At 40.3% G+C, this 17819-nt stretch overlaps 1 protein-coding gene and 1 long non-coding RNA gene across 2 annotated transcripts in view; one reads left to right on the forward strand and one right to left on the reverse strand.

Annotated features, from left to right (window-relative positions):
* Positions 1–17819, forward strand: part of LOC146407209 (uncharacterized) — a 266633-nt gene that overhangs the window by 37210 nt on the left and 211604 nt on the right. The window lies entirely within an intron of this gene.
* Positions 5971–7001, reverse strand: LOC106507861 (olfactory receptor 1N1-like). Its single transcript, XM_021082225.2, is given in 3 exon segments — positions 5971–6796; positions 6798–6944; positions 6946–7001. Coding segments are annotated over 3 exon segments (1029 nt in total).

Raw genomic sequence — 17819 nt, forward strand, 5'->3', positions numbered from 1 at the left:
TAGTTATTTTTATCTCCTAGAAATTACTTTTTATAAATTGATAATTCTCCATTGGTATTTTTGTTTATTTCTCTTGTGTGTTAGATTGAGCAGTAACATCACTTATGGACTGACGTGCCCTTCTCTCAGTGGTTCATTCTCAGCAGAGTTGTCCATGGAATTTTCTGCCTGCAGGTGTGTCCAGACATAGAATGTGAAAAACAAAAAGAATCCATGGTCTGGAGTCTTCTGTTACCCCCACTGAATATGCACCTATCTCATTCAATTTCTTCCTTATCTGTCTTTGTGGAAGTCATTTCTACTCAGCTTAGTGAGAACAGGTTTTAGTGATGAGTCTAAGTAATATATTTTTTAGCCTCCAGTGAACCACCTAGTTCTTTTACTTCAGGCTGTGGTTAGTTAAGTATGGACAGGATCAAAGATGCTTCTGAGGAGTTCCTTAATGGCCTAGTGGTTAAGGATTCAGTGCTGTCACTGCTGTGGCTCAGATTAAATCCCTGGCCTGAGAACTTCCACATGTCATGGGCATGGCCAAGAAAAGAAATGTTTAAAAACATGCTCCTGAGATGCAGCACCATATAGCTGTAAAGGGAGAGTATTTTGGAAAGGCAGATCTCAGTTGCAGGCTGTATCTATCCAACTGTGTGACCTCACACAGTCCACTTAACTCCTATGAACTTCCATTTCCTCTTCTGTGTACACAGAAAAATCATAAAAACATCTAATATATATTTTTTGATTTGAAAGAAATAAAATGCCAAATTTGGCTTAGGATGACAACTGACTGAGAATAATAACTGGCTTTGCCTCCCTATGAATCAGAGATGAATTTTGGAGCAGACCTTGCACAGATCCTCCTGAATTATGGTACCTATGGGACCATGGTAGATTATCTTCCCCAAATCAAAGGGACACAGTAGTCATAGGCTAGAGCAACACATCTTTCTGACTGAGCTAGAACCAAATGACTAAGCAGAAATGGATGGGTGAGTAGATGAGAAGAGACAGATCAGAAGAGGATCTTATTCTCTACTTGTTTAAGATTGCTTCAGAGTCACCCTTGACCTGGTGCTGATGAAGTTGCCATTTGACATGCTTGCTTTCTTTGTAGAAGGACAAAGGGCATCTTCCACCCACATCCCACCTGATTAAGCGGCAGACATGGAGCCACTCAGTCTCATCCAGCTCCAGAGCCAAAACCTGAATAGGGCTGTGACCTTCTTGCTGGTCTAGAGAAAGGATGCCTCCTTTGGCCAGACACACCCATGAGTGCCTGGCTCAGCTTCCCCACGGGCACTGGACATCTGTCTATTGGATCCCTGACCACTTGCTTGCACCTGTAAGACTCATCACCTAAAAAAAATCAATATTATTGTGCACATTTTCAGCCATGGGCTGTTGATACTGCTCTGCATGGATTTTTCTCAAGAAATGTGGAATCGACTTGCCTGATGGGAAGTGCTTTATTGCCACCTATCCTGCTATATTGGCTTTCCTTAGTTGTGGGCAGCCAAAGGTCATATTGATATGAATATGTACATAAAACTTTTGGAACCCTCTAAGTATGAGTTTTATTTGGAGCATCCCAGGTCTGACTCATGACCTTGCACAGTAAAGCATCTCATTGGGCTTAAAACAAAGGTTGCTACATTTTTGAAAACCACGAATGGGCAATGAGATCACCAGTTAATAAATACTTCTGGAAAGCAGCCCTTAGTGACATTTCAACAGTTTATATCCTTCTTAAAGCTAAAAATAGGGAGTTCCCATCATGGCTCATTGGTTAACAAACCTGACTAGTATCCATGAGTATGTGGGTTCAATCCCTGGACTTGCTCAATGGGTTAAGGATCTGGCATTGCTGTGAGCCCTGGTGTAGGTCACAGAGGCAAATCAGATCTCATGTTGCTGTGGCTGTGGCTGTGGCTGTGGATCTGCCCAGAGGCCACAGTTCCAATTGGGACCCTAGCCTGGGAACCTCCATATGCCACAGGTGCAGCCAAAAAATAAGACAAAAAAAGTTAAAAAGAACATAAATCTTTATTTTTTATTGTTGTTTCCCTAACAATCTTTTTTTTCTACTGTACAGCATAGTGACCCAGTTACACATACATGTATATATTCTTTATTCTCCCATTATCATATTCCATCATAAGTGATTAGACATAGTTCTCAGAGCTAATCAGCAGGATCTCATAGCTAATCCATTCCAAAAGCAATGGTTTGCATCCATTAACCCCAATCTCCCAACCCATCCCACTCCCTCCCCCTCACCCTAGGCAATTGCAAGTTTATTCTCAAAGTGAATGATTTTCTTTTCTGTGGAAAGGTTCATTTGTGCTGTATATTAGATACCAGGTATGAGTGATATCATATTGTATTTGTTGTTTTCTTAATAACTTACTTCTCATAGTAGAAGAGTCTCTAGTTCCATCCATATTGCTTCAAATGTCATTATTTTATTCTTTTTTATGGCTGAGTAGTATTCCATTGTGTATATATACAACATCTTCCTAATCCAATCATCTATCAATGGACATTCGGGTAGTTTCCATGTCTTGGTGTTTGTGAATATTGCTGCAATGAACATGCATGTGTCTTTTTAAAGAAAAGATTTATCTGGATATATGCCAAAGAGTGAGATTGCTGTGTCATATGGTAGTTCCTTGTATAGATTTCTAAGGTACCTCCAAACTGTTCCCCATAATAGCTGTACCAGCTTCCATTCCCACCAACAGTGCAGGAGGGTTCCCTTTTCTCCACACCTCCTCCAGCATTTGTTTTTTGAGGACTTATTAATGATGGCCATTCTGAATGGTATAAGGTGGTATCTCATAATAATTTTGATTTGCAGTTCTCTAATAATCAGGGATGTTGAGCATTGTTGGCCATCTGTTTATCTCCCTAGAATGAATGTATATTCAGGTCCTTTTCCCATTTTTCAATTGGGATGTTATGTTTTTTTTTTTTTTTTTGCTGTTGAGTTGTGTAAGTTGTTTGTATATTTTAGAGATTAGGCCCTTGTCACTTGCATCCTTAGAAACTATTTTGTTCCATTCTGTGAGTTGTCTTTTTGCTTTCTTTTGGGGTTCCTTTGCTGTGCAAAATCTTGTCAGATTGATGAGGTCCCATTGGTTTATTTTTGCTCTTATTTCTGTTGCTTTGGGAGATTGACCTGAGAAAATATTCATGATATTGATGTCAGACAGTGTTTTGCCTATGGTCTCTTCCAGGAGTTTGATGGTGTCTTGTCTTATATTTAAGTCTTTCAGCCATTTTGAGTTGATTTATGTGTATGGTGTGAGGGTGTGTTTTAGTTTAATTGATTTACATGCAGCTGTCCAGATTTCTCAGCAATTCTTGCTGAATAGACTTTCTTTTTCCATTTTATGTTCTTGCCTCCTTTGTCAAAGATTAATTGACCATAGGTGTCAGGGTTTATTTCTGGGTTCTCTATTCTCTTCCATTGGTCTGTATGTCTGTTTAGATACCAGTACCATACTGTCTTGATGACTGTGACTTTGTAGTATTTCCTGATATCTGGGTGAGAGATGCCTGTGCTTAAAGAAAAAAAAAAAGCAAGAGGAAGGAATGAATCCCAAAGAGTTAATGGGTCCCATGAACCACATCACCCCACCCCTGCACAGATCCCAATTAAAAGCACATCTTATATACTTTAAAAAACCAAAATACAAAGACAGAAATAATTTGATATTCAGCATGAATGATCTTAATGTCAACATCATAGTAACCTTAGTTGACATGGGTGACCTATATTAATTGAAGCTGAAATTTAGGGAAGGGGGTGGGTTTGATAGGATGTATGAAGAGATGAAGAAGTTGGGAAATTTGAATACAGTGGGAAGGATTCGTGTTGGATGGGACCCAGTCTCATCTGCTTGGGGCCTGTGTGCAAAGCCTAAGTCTAGCCCCAGCCAGGGCTCAAACATGTAATTTACTGTCTGTGGATTATGATTTATTGGGGGTCAAAATGAGTAATGAAGGTGAGCTGATTGGGTCAGTTTGAGCAGCAAGTCCAGGATATCAGAGGGGTCATGGATGGCCAGGTAATCTCATATCTTAGCCTCCCTCATGTCCATGAACTCTGTCATCAGGAGCCTGAGATTCTGCCAGGAGACTCCATCCTGTAAAAGCTGATCATGAGGAGTAGAGGATATTATCTAGACAGTTCAGAGGACACAAGAGAGGTAGATGTAAATGGCTTGGGGAAACTCTCAGTGGCCCATAGTCTAGGAGAGTAGATGTCAATAGAATGAGAGTGGTAGATAAGGAGATGAGAGAAGGAGATGAGAGCCCCATCTCTGATTATATGGGAAAGCTCTCCTCACACAATCAAGGACCCCTAGAGAGACTACCTGGAAGGGAGACCTGGAGAGAACACAAGTTCAAGTCCTGTTTCAGACCATATGCAAATGGCATCCTCAGGTACTGCTGAAGCCTGGGAGGGTTTGATTCTTTGAAAGATGCTCAGTAATTATTTATAGAGAAATATAGGAATTAAGAAACATTTTAAGATAGACTGAGTCTGAGAAACAAACTGCTTTGGGGAGGGGTTTGAGGTAGCCAGTGGACTCTTGTCCCTCCAGAGGGATATGAGGAAGTCAAAATGATATGGTCTTTATTTTTAAACAATAATATTTTAAAATTTTTTTAAAGTATAGTTGATTTACAATGTCCCTTCAATTTCTTCTGTACATCTTTTTTTCATACTATCTTCCATCATGTTCTAAACCAAGAAATTGGACATAGTTACCTGTGTGTGCAATAAAACCCCATTATTTATCCATTCTAAATGCAGTGGTTTGCCTCTACCAACCTCCAACTCCCTAACCATCCCACACACTTCCTGCCTCCCATGGAAAAGACAAGTCTGCTCTCCATGTCTGTGATCAACAATAATATTTTTTAATGTTTCTAAGATTCTTAGAGACAGAAAGAAACTTAGATGCCCATAAATAATTTTTTTCTATCTCTGCAGTTAATTTAACCTGCTGGTGCCCCTTTTAGCTCTGAAGCCAAACCTGAAGGCAAATAAGGAAAGAGGGTGCTTTGTTCACACCTACAGGTCACACAAATGACCTTTGTGTTGAACACTTAAGAGCAGCAGGGTGAAGAGACAACACAAGCAACTCAACCATTCTTCTCAATGAGATTGTGGCAAATCATAGGACATGGAGTAACCAGAATGGAAATCTGAACTTTGAATTTCATTCTTCTGATGGGAAACTGTACCTACTCTTCATCTCCTGGAATATAATCTCCTGCCCTTTATTTCTTTTGTCTTAACCTCCACTTAGTGATATAAACAAGAGAGATAACCTCTAATTTTTTATAACTGACAAATTGACAATCTGGAATGAAAATGTTATGAAAGCTGGGTCCATATCTTGCTCAGTGTTCTATCCCTAGCACTTATAACAGCTCTCATCACCTAGGAAGCATTAGGTGTTTAGTTATCTAATAAATGAATCTCAGAGAAAAAAATAATTTTTTTAGGGCTGCACCCATGGCATTTGGAGGTTCCCAGGCTAGGGGTCCAATTGTAGCTACACCTGCTGGCCTATGCCACAGCCACAGAAATGCCAGTTTCAAGCTGCATCTGTGACCTACACCATAGCTCATGGCAATGCCAGTTGCTTAACCCACTGAGAGAGGCCAGGGATCAAACCCGAATCCTCATGGATCCTAGTTGGGTTTGGTAACCACTGAGCACTCAAGAACTCCTCAGAGAAAATATTTTATATTTCTGAGCAGAGGAGGTATGCAGAGTGACAACAGTATTGATAATAGTAGCTCTCATCTATTGAAAATGTACTAGTAGAAGCCACTCTGCTAGATGCATTTCATTGTTAATCTCAGTTAATTCTCCAAGTCCCCCATTTAGATAGAGGTTATATGCTCCATCTTACAGATGAGAAAGATAAGGCTCAGAAAGTTTAGGTAACAGGATTATGTTTGCATGGCTAGTGTGTGGAAGACCCCAATCTGGAGCCATGTGTGTCTGGTTCCAAGCCTCTGTCTTTTCATAGAAACTTTCTCTCGGCCTATATAAGAAGAAAGAATTATCCTATGACTAAGGAGCCTCCTAAGGGTGCCCTTCATGTCCTTATTCCTTAGGCTGAAGATAAAGTGTTTCAACATGGGGGTCACCACTGTGTATATTACAGCTGCTGCAAAGACCTTCCCTTCAGAGGCAACAGAAGGAGGGCACAAGTAGGCACTGAAGAGGGTCCCATAGAACACAGAGACAATACAGATATGGGAACTGCAGGTGGAAAAGGCTCTGCACCCCCCATCATGAGTTAAGACTCTCAGGATGGCAGCTTCAATGTGTACATAGGAGAGGACAATGCACAGAAAGGGAACAGTGACCACTGCGCCTCCTAAGGCAAAAACCATAAATTTGTTCATGCAGGTATCAGAACAGGACAGCCTCAGGAGAGGAATTATGTCACAGAGAAAGTGAGCTATTTCCCCAACAACACAGGAGGACAGCTGAGCCATGAGGAGGATGTGAGTGAGGGCAACAACGTGGGTGAAGACCCAGCATGAGGCAAGCAGCAGGGCAGAGACTCACAGATTCATTACTGTGGAGTAGTGAAGAGGGAAGCAGATGGCCATGTAGTGGTCATATGCCACCACTGCTAGAAAGAAGCTGTCTAGGTCACCAAACATCAGAGAGAAATACATTTGTGTGAGGCAGCCAGCATAGGAGATGTTGTGATGCTGAGTCTGTACATTTACCAGCATCTTCTTTACAGTGGAGGATGTTAAACATGTCAACAAAGGGCAGGTTGGCCAGAAAGAAGTACATGGGTGTGTGGAGGTGGGGGTCAGAGCCGATGGTCAGGATGATGAGTAGGTTCCCAGTCAAGGTGACAAGATACATGCCCAGGAAGATTCCAAAGAATACCTGCTGTTGCTGGTGACCCAGATAAGATTTGGAGGAAAAATTCAGAGATGCTGGATTGGTCTTCCATGGCTCTGCAGCATTGGGGAGGTACAAAGGACAGTTAGAATGTGAGATTTCCTCTAGAACGCTTCATGTGCTGCCTCCCAAATCTTCCACCTCTCAAATCTCCTTTTAAATTCATTTTAATCCCCAGTCCAGACATCACCTCTGAGCTGACCCCACTTCCTTCCTTTCTCTTCCTTATGAATATTACAGCTTTATTTTTACTCTCTCTTTCACTCTGGCCAACCTTTTATGTGGAGGGGATTCCTCCAAGTTGTCATTGCATGTTCACCTCTGGTATTATCAAGACTTGGACTTGGTCCACAGCCCTAATCAGTCTCATCTTTGCAGCATTATGGAGACACGAGTGGACGGAGATGAGTGACAACTTACATTCTCTCCATAGCCCCCAGTCCATACAAAATTTATTTTAAAACTTTCAGCATTATCTCATTTTATTTTTTTAATTTAATTTAATTTTATTTTATTTTCTTGTTTTATTATTTTATTATTATTATTATTATTTTATTTTCCCACTGTACAGCAAGGGGATCAAGTTATCCTTACATGTATACATTACAATTACATTTTTTTCCACCACCCTCTGTTCTGTTGCAACATGAGTATCTAGACAAAGTTCTCAATGCTACTCAGCAGGATCTCCTTGTAAATCTATTCTAAGTTGTGTCTGATAAGCCCAAGCTCCCGATCCCTCCCACTCCCTCCCCCTCCCATCAGGCAGCCACAAGTCTTTTCTCCAAGTCTATGATTTTCTTTTCTGAGGAGATGTTCATTTGTGCTGGATATTAGATTCCAGTTATAAGTGATATCATATGGTATTTGTCTTTGTCTTTCTGGCTCATGTCACTCAGTATAAGATTGTCTAGTTCCATCCATGTTGCTATAAATGGCATTATTTTAATTTTTTTCTACTGTACAGCATGGGGACCAAGTTACTCTTCCGTGTATACATTTTTCCACACCCTATGTTCTGTTGCAATATAAGTTTCTAGACATAGTTATTGATACTATTCAACAGGATCTCCTTGTAAAACCATTCCAAGGTGTATCCAGTAATCCCAAGCTCCTGGTACTTCCCACTCCCTACCTTTCCCCCTGGGCAGGCACAAGACTATTCTCCAGGTCTACAATTTTCTTTTCTGTGGAAAGTTTCATTTGTGCTGTATATTAGTTCCAGTTATAAGTGATACCATACGATATTTGTCTTTGTCTTTCTGGCTCATTTCACTCAGTATGAGATTCTCTAGTTCCATCCATGTTGCTGCAAATGGCATTATGTCATTCTCTTTATGGCTGAGTAGTATCCCATTGTGTATATATACAACACTTCTTCCTAATCCAATCCTCTGTTGATGGACATTTGTGTTGTTTCCATATCCTGGCTATTGTGAATAGTGCTGCAATGAACATGTGGGTGCATGTGTCTCTTTTAAGTAGAGTTTTGTCTGGATATATGCCCAAGAGTGGAATTTCAGGGACATATGGAAGTTCTATGTATAGATTTCTAAGGTACCTCCATACTGTTCTCCATAGTGGCTATATCAGTTTATATTCCCATCAACAGTGCAGGAGGGTTCCTTTTTCTCCACACCCCCTCCAGTACTTGTTATTTGTGGCCTTATTAATGATGGCCATTCTGACTGGTGTGAGGTGGTATCTTGTGGTAGTTTTGATTTGCATTTCTCTTATAATCAGCGATGTTGAGCATTTTTTCCTGTGTTTGCTGGACATCTGTATATCTTCCTTGTAGAACAGTCTTTTCAGGTCTTTTGCCCATTTTTCCATTGATTGATTGGGTTTCCTGCTGTTGAGTTGTATAAGTTGTTTATATATTCTAGAGATTAAGCCCTTTTCTGTTGCATCATTTGAAACTATTTTCTCCCATTCTGTAAATTGTCTTTTTGTTTTCTTTTTGGTTTCCTTTGCTGTGCAAAAGCTTTTCCCTTGGATGAGGTCCCATGGGTTTATTTTTGCTCTAATTTCTATTGCTTTGGGAGACTGACCTGAGAAAATATTTATGTTGTTGATGTCAGAGAGTTTTTTGGCTATGGACTCTTCTAGGAGTTTGATGGTGTCCCATCTTATATTTAAGTCTCTCACCCATTTGGGGTTTATTTCTGTGCATGGTGTGAGGGTGTGTTCTAATTTCATTGCTTTGCATGCAGTTGTCCAGGTATCCCTGAAATGCTTGCTGCATAGACTTTCTTTTTCCCCTTTTATGTTCTTGCCTCCTTTGTCAAAGATTAATTGACCATAGGTGTCAGGGTTTATTTCCGGGTTCCCTCTTCTCTTCCATTGGTCTGTCTGTCTGTTTTGATACCAGTACGACACTGTTTTGATGACTGTGGCTTTGTAATATTTCTTGATGTCTTCGAAAGTTATGCCTCCTGCTTGGTTTTTGTTTCTCAGGATTGCTTTGGCAATTGTAGTTTTATTGTGATTCCATATAAATGTTTGAATTGTTTCTTCTAGTTCTGTGAAAAATGTCCTGCATAATTTGATAGGGATTGCATTGAATCTGTAAATTGCTTTGGGTAGTATGGCCATTGTTACAATATTGATTTTTCCAATCCAGGAACATGGAATATCTTTCCATTTCTTTACATCTTCTTTAATTTCTTTGATTTATGTTTTATAGTTGTATGCATATAAGTCCTTTACCTCCTTGGTCAGGTATATTCCGAGGTATTTGATTTTGTGAGGTGCAATTTTAAAAGGTATTGTATTTTTATATTCCTTTTCTAATATTTCATTGTTGGTATACAGAAATGCAACTGACTTCTGAATGTTAGTCTTCTATACTGCTACTTTGCTGTATTTATTAATCAGTTCAAGTGGTTTTTGGGTGGATTACTTAGGGTTTTCTATGTATAGTATCATGTCATCTGCATACAATGACAGTTTGATCTCTTATTATTTGCATTTTTTTTGTTTGTCTAATTGCTGTGGCTAGGACTTCCAAATCTATGTTGAATAGCAATGGTGAGAGTGGACATCCCTGTCTTGTTCCAGATTTGAGTGAGAAGGCTTTCAGTTTTTCCCCATTTAGGAATATATTTGCTGTGGGTTTGTCATAAATGGCTTTGATTATGTTTAGGAATGTTTACTCTATACCCACTTTGGCAAGAGTTGTGATCATGAGTTGATGTTGGACATTGTCAAATGCTTTTTCTGCGTCTATAGAGATGATCATATGATTTTTGACTTTTCTTTGTTAATGTGGTGTATGACATTGATTGATTTGTGTATGTTGAACCATCCTTGTAAACCTGGGATAAACCCTACCTGGTCATGGTGTATGATCTTTTTGGTATGTTGTTGGATTCAGTTGGCTAAGATTTTGTTGAGAATTTTTGCATCTATATTCATCAAAGATATTGGGCGATAGTTTTCTTTTTTGGTGGTATCTCTGTCTGGTTTTGGAATTAGGGTGATGGTGGCATCATAGAATGTCTTTGAGAGTATCGCTTCTTCTTCAACATTTTGAAAAACTTTAAGGAGAATGGGCACCTGTTCCTCTTTATATGTTTGATGGAATTTGCCTGTGAAGCCATCTGGTCCTGGACTTTTATTTGTAGGGAGTGTTTTTATGAATTCTCCAATTTCATTTCTAGTGATTTGTCTGTTTAGTTGGTCTATTTATTCTTGAGTCAGTTTGGCAGGCTCTAAGATTCTAGAAAACTGTCCATTTTTCCATATTGTCCAATTTGTTGGCATATAGTTTTTTATAGTATTCTCTTATGGGTTTTTTTGGTATTTCTGCAGTATGCGTTTTGATTTCTCCTTTTTCATTTCTGATGTTTGTTTGGATTCTTTCTCTCCTCTTTTTAGTGAGTCTGGCCAGGGGTTTTTCAATTTTGTTTACCTTTTCAAAGAAACAGCTCTTAGTTTTATTAATTTTCTCTATTATATTTTGAATCTCTATTTTATTGATTTCTTCTTTGATCTTTATAATTTCCTTCCATCTGCTAACTTTAGGTCTTTCTTATTCTTCTTTTTCTAATTCGTTTAGGTGGAGGGTTAAGTTGTCAATTTGGGATCATCCTTCTTTTTTGAGAAAGGCCTGTATCACTATAAATTTCCCTCTGAGCATTGCTTTTGTGGCATCCCATAGATTTTGAGAGGTTGTGTCTTCATTATCATTTGTCTCAAGGTAATTTTTTTTTGTCTTTTTTTTTTTTTTTTTTTTTTTTTTTGCTATTTCTTGGGCTACTCCCGTGGCATATGGAGATTCCCAGGCTGGGGGTCGAACTGGAGCTGTAGCCACCAGCCTATGCCAGAGCCACAGTAACACGGGATCCGAGCTGCATCTGCAACCTACACCACAGCTCACGGCAACACTGGATCATTAACCCACTGAGCAAGGGCAGGGGCCAAACTCGAAACCTCATGGTTCCTAGTCGGATTCGTTAACCACTGTGCCACGACGGGAACTCCTCAAGGTATTTTTTAATTTCCTTCTTGATTTCCTCATTGACCCATTGGTTTTTTAGTAGCATATTTTTTAGTCTCCGTGTAGTAGGTTTCTTCTCATTTCTTTTCCCATGGTTGATTTCTAATTTCATAGCGTTGTGGTCAGAGAAGATACTTGAAATAATTTCTATGCTCCTAAATTTGTTGAGGTTAGCTTTGTGTCCCAATATGTGGTCGATTCTTGAGAATGTTCCATGTGAACTTGAGAAGAGTGTGTATTCTGATTTTTTTGAATGTAGTGTCCTGAAGATGTCAATTAAGTCTAACTTTTCTATTGCTTCCATTAAGATCTCTGTTGCTTTATTGGTTTTCGGTCTAGAGGATCTGTCTATTGGTGTGAGGGGGGTATTAACGTCTCCTAGTATGATTGTATTCCCATCATTTTCTCCCTTTATGTCTGTTAGTATTTGTTGTATGTATCTGGGTGCTCCTATATTTGGGGCATATATGTTGATGATAGTAATATCCTCTCCTTGAATGGATCCCTTAATCATTATATAGTGTCCTTTTTGTCTTTCTTTATGTCTTTTGTTTTAAAGTCTGTTTTGTCTGATATGAGTATTGCAACTCCTGCTTTCCTGTCATGTCTTATGGCATGAAATATTTTTCCCCACCCTGTCACATTCAGTCTATTTTGTATCCTTTGTCCTAATGTGAGTTTCTTGTAGTCAGCAGATTGAAGGTTTTTGCCTTTGTATCCACTCAGCCACTCTGTGTCTTTTGATTGGAGCATTCAGTCCTTTGACATTTAAGGTGATTATTGATAGATGATTATTTATTGCCATTTGATCCTCGTGTTCCAGTTGATTCTATGGTTCTCCATTCTTCCTTTCTTTTTTTGGTTGGATTGTCTCTAATTATTTTCTGCTTGAGTTTTTATTTTTGTTTTTTTTTTCATTTTTTGCGAATGCAATATTTGCTTTTGGCTTAGGGTTGCCCTGTTTTTAGGTATGCTAACCCCGTCCTATAATTGTGTTTTAGCCTGATGGTCCTGTAGTTGCAAACACTTCATTACTATGCTAAACTTAAGAAGATAAACACAAATCAATTTTTTTTAAAAAAAAGTCTATTAATTTCCTTATTTCTCTTGCCCACATTTTATGATTTTGATGACTCTTTTTTTTCTTTTTAATTTTATTTTGTTTGAAACATGCTCATGATTAAATCTGTATGCTGGCTTATTTGAATGACTGCTCTCTGATTGTGGTTTCCTCAATCCTAGCTCTTCCTCTTCTTTTTTTCTTTTTTCTTCCCTTTCCTTCCTTTCTTTTTGGTTTATAGAAGCCCTTTCAGTATTTCTTTTAGCCTGGGTTTTGTATTGCTGTATTCTTTTAGCTTTTGTTTGTTGGAAAAAATTTATTTCCCCTTCTATTTTAAGTATTCTTGCTGGATAGAGTATTCTAGGTTGCATATTTTTTATTTTTTCCTTTTAGCACTTTAAATATCTCTTGCCATTCCCTCCTGGCCTATAGAATATCTGTAGAGAAATAAGCTGATAACCTTATAGGGGTTCCCTTGTAGGTAACATTCTGCTTTTCTCTTGCTGCCTTTAGGGTCCTCTCTTTATCATTAACTTTTGCCATTTTTATTATAATGTGTCTTGGTGTGGTTCTATTTGGGTACAACTATTTTGGGGTCCTCTGTGCTTCCGGTATCTTGAACTCAGTATCCTTTTGATTTGGGAAGTTTCCAGTGATAATTTCTTCAAATATTTTTCCACCCCCTTATCTTTTTCTACTCCTTCTGGAAATCTTATTATGCTTAGATTGGCCTGCTTTATATTATCCCATAGGTCTCTTATATTGCTTTTCTGCTTTTTGATTTGGTTTTCTGTCTGCTGTCCTTTTTGGGTAATTTCCATTATTCTATCTTCCACATCACTAATTCGTTCTTCTGCATTATTCATTCTGGTTTTTCCTGCCCTTAGTTCAGTTTGTATCTCTGCCAATGAATGTTCTAGTTTTTCTTGGCTCCTCCTTATATTTTCTAGTTCCTTTCTGAGGGTATCTGCATTACTGTTCATATCTTCTCTTAATTCCTTCTGTATTTTCACTATTTCTCTTTTGAACTCCAAGTCCATCAGAATGCAGAGATCTGTTTCATTGTTGAGTGCTTTAGGTGACATCTTCTTTTGGATTAACTGTGGGTGGTTTCTCAGCTTCTTCATCTTGCTTGTACTTTTCTTTTTCCTGGGGGAGTTGTACTCTCCATCGCCAGGCAGGGTTTGCCATGTCACTGCCATGGAATGTTTCCTGAGGGCTGGTATTTTTTGTCAGTCTTCTTTGAAGCAGAGTGGGAAGGGCTGACATGTTCTCCCTGGAGCAAAGGAGGACTTCCTGAGAGCAGACAGGACTGGGATGTCTGCACCGAGATGGAAGCATATTTCACACAGTTGGGCAGAGCTTGCTCTGGTGTTACTGGGCTGTGGGGCTCTTCCAGGCAGCTGACAGTGCTGGGCACCTGTTCTACAGGAGGGATCCACCCCCTGATGGTGGGAGCAGATAGCTGGGTCTCTAAGAACTCAAGGAGCTCTTCCCCAGGGCAGCCAGATTTGGGAGGACCACCTCAGAATAGAGGCAGGTCTTGCACAGCCAGGCCAAACTTGTTTTCACTTTTCTGGGCTGCAGTAGGCTCTTGCAGTAGGCTGGCAGTGTTGGGCAGGTGTTCCACAGGAGTGAAGCACCCTTCAAGGGTGGAGCAGCTGGCTGGGCCACTAAGAACCCAAAGGACTCTTCCTCAGGGCAGCTGAATTGGCAGGACCACCTCAGAATGGAGGCAGATTTTGCATGGCCTGGCCAAGCTTGTTCTAGCTTTTCTGGGCTGCAGGGGGCTCTTGCAGTGGGATGGCAGTGCTGGGCAGCTATTCCACAGGAGTGCAGCACCCTCTGAGTGTGAGAGTGGCTAGCTGGACCACTGAGAACCCAAGAGGATCTTTCCATGGGCAGCTAAATTGGCAGGACCACTACACAATGGAGGCAGATATTGCATGGCTGGACTGAGCTTGTTCTAGCTTTTCTGGGCTGTGGTCCTTTTCCAGGGGCCTGGTGGTGCTGGGTGCTGCTCTACAGGGTTGTAACCCCTCTAGAGGGCAGGGAGGCCAGGGCAGGAAAAGCCCCTGCAGTGGTCAGTTTCCCACAAATTGTGAGGCCAGCCCTTTGGGACAGCAGGCAGTCTCAGTTCAGGCGTGCAAGCATTGGGTAGAGGGAGGGGGGATGCACTGGGAAGCACAGCTTTCTGATAGCTGACAGGCACATGAGCTCGCTGTGGTGTGGGGAGTATTCTATGGCATCCCACCCCTTCTCTACCCTCCCCAACACTGGCACCGTGTCTTTCCTGCAGATTCATCTCTTCTGCCAGGTTCTCTCTGATGTGGGCTTTCTGCTCCCCAACCTTAGTGTATTGCTCCCTCCACCCTCGATGCTCCACTTTCCAGACTCCCAGGCAGTCTCTGCCCCACCAATCCAACAGACCGCTTCCTAGACCCCTGGGGCAGTCTCTTCCCTGCCAACCTGACTGACCAGTTCCTAGTTCCCCAAGCAGTCTCTGCACCACCCAACCCATCCTATTCCTGGGGACTAACCTCCTGAGCCAAGGTCTTGGTGTCCAGGCCCCACCCAAGAATCTCCATTTTTGGTGACTGTGCCAGTAGTTTGGATGATCTGTTAGGTTCTCACTCTGCTCTTCAGATCTCAGACTTACTGCTGCACTCTTCTCTGCATCCGGAGATACCTCTGATTCAGTTGATCTTTCCATTGAGTAGGTGATTTTCCCAGGTTTGGGATCACTTTCTCCTCCACAGTTCCCTTTTGGGAGTGCCCCTCCAGCCCTGATTCCCCTTCTCTCACTCTCCTCTTTTCTCTTGTTTTACCCAGTTATATCATGAGATTCTTGCCGTTATTGGAGTTTAGGTTCTTCTGCCAGCAATTATTGCTGTTCTGTGTGAGTCATTTTAAACCTGTGATGTGTTTTTTTTTTTGTGTGTGTGTGTGTGTGTGTGTGTGGGAGAGGGTGAGCGTGTCTCCTTACTCTTCCACCATCTTGTCTCTTCCATTATCTCATTTTAGAGTGATGGGAATATGAAGGACTCATTGCCCTTTATTTTCTCATCTTTTCTTCTGAATTAGAAAGATGTTCTGCTTTTCTTCCCCCTTTGGAGTTTTTGTCATGGACATCATCATCTTATAGCTAACATTTACTAGCTACTTGTTGTATGACAGCACTCAACTAAGCACTGCTTACAGGTTGTATATTTTAATCCTTAAACAAAAGTAGCAAGTAGAGGGTATTATGCTTAAGATTGTATACTGAAGAAAATTGAGGCTAAGTTTACTTAAATCACTTGCACCCACAGCTTGTAAATATTTGAGATAGAATTCAAACTCATAACATTGGAAGGCAGAAATTGCATCACCAGTCAATAGAGAGAAGGTGATTTTATATCACCTGATTTACATTTAATTTCTCAATATTCCTATTTTAGCACCTTTAATCTCCCTTGCCCTTCCCTTCTTGTATACTCATTTTTTTATAGAAGAACAATGAGGTTCAAGAACTAGATAGAACCTACAACTTCATATGGTCTAGAGATCCCCAAACATTGGTCATTATCATAACCAAGTGAGATGCTTTTTAAAAATATACTCTCCTCAGACTTACTCAGGTTTTCTGGGTTAAATTTTCTAGAATACCCAGATTATATATCAATTATTATTTAAAAGCTAAAGTGAGGTTCTCCCCCAAGTATTTTGATGCATAGTAGACATTAAGAATAAATCATTTAGTTTAACACTTCCATTTGATTCACAGAAGAATAAGCTAAGATTCAGAAGTGAAGTGATTAGAATAAATTGACGCTATGCTTTAGAGGAAGATATGGTACAAGACCCAGTGTATCCAGGCTCTGCAACTAGTGCTTTTTTTTAGGGCCACACGTATGGCATATGGAAATTCCCAGACTGGGGTAAAATCAGAGCTACAGCTGTCGGCCTACACCACAGCCATGGCACTGAGGATCTGAGCTGCATCCACAGCTCATGGAAATGCTGGATCCCTGACCCACTGAATGAGGACAGGGATCAAACCTTCAACCTCATGGATAGTAGTTGGATTTGCTTCCACTGCACCACAATAGGAACTCCCAGTTGTCTTTTTAAATTATGTTTTTGTTATCAGTATCTTGCAGATCTATCTAAATATATGCCTAATCCTGATTTCTATTCAAATTCCACACCTAAAGAAAAGCTTGCCCACATAGGATAAAAGATTCACTGAAACATTGTTCCTATTTTGAAGTTAATACTGCAACCATTAGCAAGAGGAATATCTGAACCCTACACTAATTGAGGACCATGTCTCAGAACTAAATAATTTCTTCCAAGAGATTAGAAAAACACAAGCTAATTTAATTTTCCCTTCATCGTTCCATGGAGAATATGATGGCTCACAAAGGTTAGTCTCTTCTGACTGGATACATTCTAATAACCATGTCCTGCAGGGTGATAGACACTTAAGACCCAAATGATTGTGTATTTCATCAAGAGAAGAGTGATACAGATCAGCAGATGATTCTATGATATCCTGAAATATTCTGCCTCCAGTGAGAAAGTCTACTCACTCCTATTGAGCCTCTCAAGGGCACTGTAGGTTATCTTAGGATGGAGCTGCTTCTCCTTCATTATCTCTGCCAGTATGTGCTACCTTGATCATACTATTCCTGTAGCAGCCATTCAGTCTACGGTGCCAGTTAACATCAGAAAGTTTCACAAATACTCAGAAAGAGGTCCAGAATTCTCTCATAAGCTCATCTTTTAACCTTTTGTCATTTTTTCCTTCTCAAGGGCCTTGTGCTATTTTTATCTTGTCATTACCCATTGTGTTTTTCCTTTCCCTGAGTTTCTCATCCTTATTCCTGACAATAACCTCAGAAAACCCTCATCTTAGAGACAACAATGAGCTGCTCCAGAGACTCAGGGCAACCTCTGCCTGTCAGGCCAGGGTGATGAGATGAGATCCCTTTACTTACTACTGCTGCTTCTTCACCTACTGCATCTGCAAACAGGTAAGAGCTGACCTGGACATGATGGAGAGATTATTCCAATGGCAAGAGCTGCTGGCTCATAACTATTTGTCTAAAGTTTCTTTTCATATTACTGCCCTAGTTGCTGTATAGAAGGCACTGTCTATGTCCTACTCAGGAGGAAGGAGGGAAGGACTCAGATTCTTCCTTGCAACCATTGTAAAGGGGTTAGACAGAATCAGGTTCAGGGTCAAGATTAATGCATACAGATGGCAAGTAGGCAGAAGCATAAGTCAAATTGCTAAACTGCTGTTGAATACACATGCTGGGTGT

Source organism: Sus scrofa, chromosome 1 (assembly GCF_054392235.1).
Source record: "Sus scrofa isolate SSC_HxYL_T2T_F1_AM1 chromosome 1, Sscrofa_HxYL_maternal_Yorkshire_Landrace_v2.0, whole genome shotgun sequence".
NCBI classification, from domain to species: domain Eukaryota; kingdom Metazoa; phylum Chordata; class Mammalia; order Artiodactyla; family Suidae; genus Sus; species Sus scrofa.